Raw genomic sequence first — 8,580 nt, forward strand, 5'->3', positions numbered from 1 at the left:
ATCATCTTCATAATTTGCTTCGCTTGGCCATATCTAATACGGAGTGGACGAACTCAAAAATAGTTATCTTTATAAATGCAATCTAAATGCTGTCTATAATGCAGTTGTCGCTAAGGACGCCATTCAAAATGGGATCGGGGGTGCTATGCGAACATATGGAGCATATTAGGGACTGTCTATAGGGCAGTGGTTCTGAACCTTGTTAGAGGTCCCGAACCCAATCAGTTCATATGCACGTTCACCGAAACCTTCATTAGTGAAAAATAAAAATATGATTTTTTTTACAAATTCAAGACATTAAAAAAACACATTCATTAAAAACAGAAAAAAAGTAAAAAAAAACACATTACAATGGATAATTATAGGGTTTTTTTTTTAATTGTACAACGGACTATCACGACCGTCACACGGTGACTACTGAACGAACTAAATTTCCTGCAGCACTGATTGGACAAGCAATATAATATGATCATCTGCAGCCAGCGATGACCAAGTGGGCGTGTCATAACTATTTGATATCTTGAGTCTGGTGTGTCTTACCCTCCATGGCAGAGGCTCCGTCAAACCCCTGAAACCGATTCACCGAACCCCTAGGGTTCGATCGAACCCAGGTTAAGAAACCACTGCTGTAGGGTAGTAATTGTCCCACGCCACCACCCCATGCATTTCATGTGCCCCCTTCAGGCTGGGCTCTGGTGACGGGTCTGGTTATGATTGTATTATTGTCAATATTTTAATACTATGTGTTCTGTTGTGTTATTGTTATTTTATGTCAAACGTCCTGTAGAGCGCTTTGTTCCAGCTGCAGCTGTCATTAAAGTGCTATATAAATAATGATGTATTGTATTGTAATTTATCGTCATAATAGTAGGCCGATTCATGATCGACTCACTGCCATCTGGCTACTTATGAAAGCCCAGTCCATCGCGGTCCCTCCCACCAGTGGGCATGATCACGAAGGATTGGTGAGTTTTGCTTCTGGTTGCACGTTTCATTTTACTCGCGAATTTGGTCTACGAGCTCCCGGGAACAACAGAAGAGGACGCGGCAGCTATTTTTTGTTCTGTCCCGCTCTTCAAAATACTTTTGATGTGTACAGTGACGCCCGGATTTAAAGTCGGCGAAGTGGGAATATGAGAGCTGGTTAGTTTGAGCTGTAAACAGGTGGCCGACAATACCGATCATGCAGCATCCTTTGGACATTGGGGCGCTTTACTGTCCTGCGGAAATTCAGCCCGATCACGGGACGCATCGCTACCGGAGTTTCATGATTGAAGAGATTCTCACTGATCACCATCCTGAACACAAAGTTGGGGCTCCGACTCGAGAGCTCCTTAAATTCGGAGTACACGCGCTCCTCTCCACTCGTGCATTCCGTAACCAAATGGGTAAGAACAAACTTTGAAGACCGATTTAAAATATGAAAGGAGCACAACACAGCGGTTCCGAGTGTTTTCATTTTAAAACACATCCCCCACCCAACCCGTTGTGAAATTTATATGGAAAAGCATTTTGAAACATAAACGTGTAGTTTTCTCCCCCCCCACGCGCCGTGTGTAGTCTAGACAAAATAGTAAAATATGCGAAACTGAGGTAAACTACGAACATCACGTATCGACAACTGTTTTAATCTGTGCCCAGTGGACATAAGTAGTGGACATTAAATGCTTTGTTATTTTTCGATCGAAAAACACGCGTAATTGAACCAAAGTCTGTTAGTTGTAAACATTTTATCAACACTGCGTTGTTAAAATATAATTACTAATATAAATAACCGAATAACTGGATTGGATTGATTTTATTCCTTATGACAAGACTTTAATCGGACATAATATAATCTATATTAGTAAGACATACTGCATTAATTACATTGAACCTATATTTCAGTCAAAAGATAAAGAAGGCGAAAATTCCAACACGGAGCAACAGATGTGTACAAATTGACTCAGATATGAGAGCACATCACGGATCCAACGAGAGTTCCGTTTATAAATATTTGGATTTATAATTATGTCGGCGCTATTCACAACAGGTTCTCACCCTTTTTGCAATGATGTTCCGTGTACCCACTGTGAATTTTTAGTATCCCTCAACAGCACAACGCATATTTGGAAGACAAAACAAAAGACTTGCAAACAAAGTGCTGTGCCAACACTGTCTGATTTATTAAACTTTGAGACTACATTTATAGTGGTACCTCTAGAACTATATGAACATAACCAAACGAAATAACTAAAAAAAAAAAAACTGAAATAATTAATTCTAACCGCTCGGATGTGTGTATGGATAAGTAAAGATAAATATAAAAATGATTTCCCCCAACGTTGGGATCACAGTATAGATTAGTTATCAAACTAAACAATTTACTTATTTTTACAGAAAAGTGGAAACTGCAAAAAATAATCTTAAAATGTCTATTGAATAAATTATTGTCAATGACCAATTGTCAATACTGAATATGTAATTGGTGCACCAAACTGAGTGTTTTTGCATTAAGTGAAGCATATTTGTGCTTCACTCAGTGTTTTTTGGTAATTTTTGGTGGCAGGGAGACAATTGGTGTGTGATCAAGCTCTACTTTTTAAATGTATTTTAAAATCTCACGTATCCCCATTTGGGAACCAACGGTTTATTATAAACATGACAAAAGCGCAAAACAAAAAAAAAAAAAAAAAAAAAAAAAAACGCTGAAGACACTCTTTGGTTTGGTTCGTTTGGAGCCCGTAAGACCACAACGATGTGATGACATACAATACTAAAGAACGTCTAATGAAAAAAAAAAAACATCATAGCCCATGTTTATATGTAACCATTCTCTTCTTAAAGCGTTAAAGGCTGACCAGACTAACCTTGTGAAGTTCCCCTTATCCCCGCTGCCCTGCACACTGAGCTCCCCGTTCGGCTCGCCACTACTATCGGCGGCCGCAAACCTTCATGTCGGCGTGCCATCGCACCACCTGCCTCTTGACCCTCACCTCCGGGGAAAATTGGACCATGGATCTGACGGAACCGGCAAAAGCAAGAAGGGCCGCCGAAGTCGAACCGTGTTCACCGAATTACAGTTAATGGGACTAGAAAAACGCTTCGAGAAGCAGAAATATCTGTCCACCCCTGATAGGTGAGTGGCGAGAGCGAACAAAAGCTACGATTGAACCGGGGCGGGAATAACTTAGTGTTTTAGTGGTTAGCTCTGGAGACCTCTGAAAATGGTCATTTTATCGAAATGTCTCATCCGTTACAGAATAGACCTCGCGGAGTCTTTGGGTCTCAGTCAACTCCAAGTCAAAACGTGGTACCAGAACAGAAGGATGAAATGGAAGAAAATTGTAAGTTAAACACATAATTACCTTTAACGTGATATGTAATGCAAAACACCTGTGTGTCAGCATAAACAACACTGAACAAAAGTCTTTTTCACCTTAAGATTTTTTGCCCCCTATCTGGCAGTCCAAACCTTTTCTTCCAGGGACACATACAGAAAATATTCAGGACACAAAGGACCACTGACATTTTTCAACTTTAATGTATTTAACCGAGAATAGGTATATGTTGAGGAATTATATTGTTATGTACAGTTTAAAAAACTGTGAGACGACAAAGCAAAAAAACAAAATTAAAATATTTTCCTGAATCTATCTATCTAACAGACTTACCTTTATTCATAGAGTCGCTATTATAGTTCATATTTTAGTTGGAAATGGTTTCTTTGGATGTATTTGTGCATCTAGAAAAGCTCTAATACAAGTGTAGGGACTTTCTCCTTTCTGCTGCCTTGCCAACTAGCATTTATGTACAATGCAGACAAATGACACGGGATGTTAATTCTGGAATATGCCGCGGCCCGCTAAAAACGGATAACTCAATAATCAGTATTATAGACACCCCCCCCCCACACACACACACACACACACACACACTCATGCACACACACTTTCCATATGTAGTAATAATTCTGGACCGTTTGCAAAAGTGGGGAAAGTAGAGCATGCAGGCTTTATTTTCTTCACGTTATTATGATTATGTTACGCTTGTGTAATGCTTTTTGGGATCGACCTGCTAGCAGAGAATGTATTTATTTTTGTTTTCTTTTTAACTTTTCAAATGCTCCTGCGAAAAACTCAAGGCAAACGATAAAATTGGCCAACTGTGTTTTCAAAACGTATTGTTCAGTGGAAGGTCACAGATGAGTCCTATTCATAGTTTTATTTTTAGTTTGAATTGAGATCACTACAGATTTGAATAAGAAAATATTGAATTTTACGGCCAAGTTGAAAATTATTATATATCGTATATATGATTCAACAGAAAATATGCTGAAAGTACTAATAATGCCTCTATTGTACATTGTGAGAATTCAAACTTGAATTTCCTGTCTGTTGAATCTGAACTTTTCCTGCGAATTTTGGAATTTCAGGTGCTGCAGGGGGGAGGTTTGGAGTCACCAACTAAACCAAAAGGCCGTCCAAAGAAGAATTCAATTCCGAGCAATGAGCAACTCTCTGCAACTCTGCCCAAAAAATCAAATTCTGCTACTGAACGCCAGGCGGAATGCTCGAGCTCTCATTCCAAGAACACTCAGTCGGAAGGACTTCATTGATTCGTTCGAGCCCAGCGACACGAATTCAGAATTCGAATGCTGTGTTAAAGAAGCTGGAGTTTTGGTGCCTTCTTTTTCAACAAAAATCTCAGGACAACCTGAGCTGTACAACATATATTGTCTTCTTTTAAAACAAAAATCTCAGGACAACCTGAGCTGTACAACATATACTCCAGCAAAGTATATATGCATCAGAGGGAACGATGCAAGACAGCGATATTGTAAGGATCGCTGCCTTGCATCGTTTCCTCTGATGCACTTGTGACTAATTGAGTGGACGAAAACGTTTGCAGTATGTCTGTCATCTGTACTTAGTGTATTTCATCTGTGTATGTCATGAATAATTAATAAATATATTTTCACTAATATCATACATCCACCATTTTCTATGCCGCTTATCTTCACTGGGTCGCGGGGGAACTACAGGAATTTATAGTGCCGGCTGACTTTGGGCGAGATGGAAGGCACGGGACTGCTCGCCTGTCAATAGCATGACACATACAACCAAACATTCGTAATCAGATTTACACAAGGATAATTTAGAGTCTTAAATTGACCTAAGAAACATTTTTTTAGGAGGCGGGGTTTGGTGGGGGATGAGGCAGTACCCCGTGACGCAAACTCTGCAAACTCTCATTTTATCAATGACTGGCTTTGCAATTTTCCGATGCAAAGTATTGTTTTTACGTGTCGCATCGATTCACGCTTTGGTTCGGACAAGAATGTAAAATGAACATTATGTATACACATTCGTGACAACACTTAAATCAAGAAAAAAAAAAAAAAACCGACTGTGTAATAGTCATCAGTATATCGTAAAAGTTATGCGCCATAGAATGGGCCACGGATTTCGCCATCACGTTAACGAGTGGAATGATGGGCCCTTAAGTAATTTTTTTCTGAGGAGAAAATATAAAGTAAATAACATATCACACATTCATATATTTCTTATCAAACACACATTCAAAAACTAAATACAGACAACGTCAATCTCATTAAATTCGGGACACGTGAGCTATAATTAATCCCATATTTTTTACATTGGAGTTTGTTTGTGATTTAATGTTACCTATCTTACAAATTCTTTTCACTCATTACTTGCAGCCAAAGTTGGCATTATTACCCTGCTGATGGTCTGTGAACAGCGAAACCGTGAGCATGACTGCGGCTGGGGCTGTCTGTCGATGGGTCGTTAGATGGATTTGTGGAATTTCACTGTTCGCTGGTTTGTACAGATTCTCATTTCGTTCATTCTTCAGCGTCGTATTGCGGATAGCTTTCAATGAACACACTTTAGAAGTACAGATACTTGTGTTTAAAAAAACAAAAAACAAAAGTAGAACTATACTGATTCAACCAGTTCCAGAGTGTGATTCCTATACGCAAATTTCTGGTCTCATTTTCATATTTTCAGCCCTTGACTGTCATGATTCAGATCAGACCACAATATAACTCGAAATCCTGTGAGAAGCAGTCATTTAAAACATATTTTACATTGTATTGTTGTGGTTTTCGAGCGAGTATGTCTGTTAATGTTAAAACATTTGCAAAAATATCCTCTAAAGTTTTTTTTTTCCCAGTAGAACTTAGTAGCTTTTATTCAATGTTTTCAGCAATGCTTCGTTCATTGACATTATTAGCCTTTATTCAAGGTTTTATTGTAATTAATAACCATTGTGTTGAGCTATTTTGTATTTAATGATAACTGATAATACTGAACAAAAGAAAATAGAGAGACTGCAAACTTTAAACAGATTTTTATTCAAACAGGACTCCCACTTTGTCTGACTCTACAAATGACAAATAAATGATAAATAATGAAAAATAAAATGATAAAATTGAAACTTTAAAAACATGAAAAGGCATTCTCTGGAATAAAAATGTGAAATTATCACATTTAACAAAAATGAACATGAGGAAACAAAATCTACTACAATGACCACAAAAAAGTAACAGTAAATTCATACAAAATGCACAGTATTACACTCACAACATTTTACAACAGTTACAAAAACAAGGGGCATACTAGAGCTGAGAGCAGCTATGAATGGTCCTCGTAGTTTAGGCCACTTTGGGGTACTGGCATGTTGGGATTCTGGCTCAATGCCATACTGATACATTGGAATTTAATTTGTTATGATTATTTAAATAACAAATAAACTTAACTGACACAGAACTGGGGCTGCTGCTTTAAATATTTGTCAGATGTGCTCAAACCTCTGATATATATATATATATATATATATATATATCATCCACGAATGTTAAATTGTCGTATCTACCTAGTAGCCCCCAAAAACCCAAAACAAATTTGCACAAAAACTGGAGATATGGGGCTGAGTGAATGGTACCACTCTCTTCAGTGGGAAAAACCGAGCGAGTATGTCTGTTAATGTTAAAACATTTGCAAAAATATCCTCTAAAGTTTTTTTTTCCCAGTAGAACTTAGTAGCTTTTATTCAATGTTTTCAGCAATGCTTCGTTCATTGACATTATTAGCCTTTATTCAAGGTTTTATTGTAATTAATAACCATTGTGTTGAGCTATTTTGTATTTAATGATAACTGATAATACTGAACAAAAGAAAATAGAGAGACTGCAAACTTTAAACAGATTTTTATTCAAACAGGACTCCCACTTTGTCTGACTCTACAAATGACAAATAAATGATAAATAATGAAAAATAAAATGATAAAATTGAAACTTTAAAAACATGAAAAGGCATTCTCTGGAATAAAAATGTGAAATTATCACATTTAACAAAAATGAACATGAGGAAACAAAATCTACTACAATGACCACAAAAAAGTAACAGTAAATTCATACAAAATGCACAGTATTACACTCACAACATTTTACAACAGTTACAAAAACAAGGGGCATACTAGAGCTGAGAGCAGCTATGAATGGTCCTCGTAGTTTAGGCCACTTTGGGGTACTGGCATGTTGGGATTCTGGCTCAATGCCATACTGATACATTGGAATTTAATTTGTTATGATTATTTAAATAACAAATAAACTTAACTGACACAGAACTGGGGCTGCTGCTTTAAATATTTGTCAGATGTGCTCAAACCTCTGATATATATATATATATATATATATATATATATATATATATTAGAGCTGTCAGTATACAGGTATATATATTAGAGCTGTCAGTTTAGCGCGTTTTTATTGGCATTAATTTAAATTAATTTTAACGGGATTAAATTTTTTTCTCACGAGATTAACACGGCAGACGTCACAGCAGATGTTATGTTGCTCTGTAAATACACCAGAAACAAAACAACAAGCACGCTGCACATGTCCAAGCACTTTGTTTTGCCAGCGCGAGACACCTAAAACGGATACTTTTAGAGTTTATGAATGGAAAGTTTACTTTTAAAAAATTGCCAGATTGTTCCACTGACAAGACCAAAGTTACCTGTATGTTTTGCAGTCATAAATTGAGCTATCATCATAGCACGTCGAGTCTTAAATACCACTGAATGGCCAAGCACACAGCTGACGTGAGTCCTCCGCCCCCTGTCTCAGACAGACAGCTATGGATAATTTCAAAGCGAAGAAAATGGATAACACGATGAAGAACAAATTTGCTGAAGCCATAGCTAAATGTATGGCTACTGCATGCAAGCCTGTCAACATTGTCCACAGCTCGACTCAAGCTGAACTGACCCGATTGTTACTTGTTTGGAACTATTTTGTGTGGAAGGTTACAGTGTTCCGTGGCCATATAAATAAAGCGGTGGAGCTTCTCTGTGTTCTTCTGAGAGCGACGTGCGCTTCGGCACCTCGAGAGTGCAGCGGTGCAGTGGTAGCGACCGAGCAAACACATTGAAAATAAAACGTCTCCAGTGTTGTCATCTAACCAAGTGTAGTCATCCGAAATGATGTCTACACAAAACCGTAGAGAGACTTCCGAGCAAGAAGGACCAACAGAATCAACATAGCCTGACTGCTGTGTTCAAAGCAAACTTGAG

At 37.8% G+C, this 8,580-nt stretch overlaps 1 protein-coding gene across 1 annotated transcript; it reads left to right on the forward strand.

Moving 5' to 3' along the window:
* The first annotated feature begins 988 nt into the window (after positions 1-988).
* On the forward strand, positions 989-4,779 carry barx1 (BARX homeobox 1). Its single transcript, XM_019868220.1, has 4 exons — positions 989-1,388; positions 2,827-3,118; positions 3,242-3,326; positions 4,415-4,779. Exons 1-4 carry the CDS (start codon positions 1,184-1,186, stop codon positions 4,595-4,597), a joined length of 765 nt encoding a protein of 254 aa, XP_019723779.1. The 5' UTR covers positions 989-1,183; the 3' UTR covers positions 4,598-4,779.
* Positions 4,780-8,580: the final 3,801 nt, after the last annotated feature.

Source organism: Hippocampus comes, unplaced genomic scaffold (genome assembly GCF_001891065.2).
Source record: "Hippocampus comes isolate QL1 unplaced genomic scaffold, H_comes_QL1_v1.1 scaffold191, whole genome shotgun sequence".
NCBI classification, from domain to species: domain Eukaryota; kingdom Metazoa; phylum Chordata; class Actinopteri; order Syngnathiformes; family Syngnathidae; genus Hippocampus; species Hippocampus comes.

Coding starts and splice junctions, on each gene's coding strand:
- barx1 (XM_019868220.1), top strand. CDS start 1,184: ATGCAGCATCCTTTGGACATTGGGGCGCTTTACTGTCCTGCGGAAATT. Junction 1,389..2,826: donor TGCATTCCGTAACCAAATGG/GTAAGAACAAAC, acceptor CTCTTCTTAAAG/CGTTAAAGGCTGACCAGACT. Junction 3,119..3,241: donor TATCTGTCCACCCCTGATAG/GTGAGTGGCGAG, acceptor CATCCGTTACAG/AATAGACCTCGCGGAGTCTT.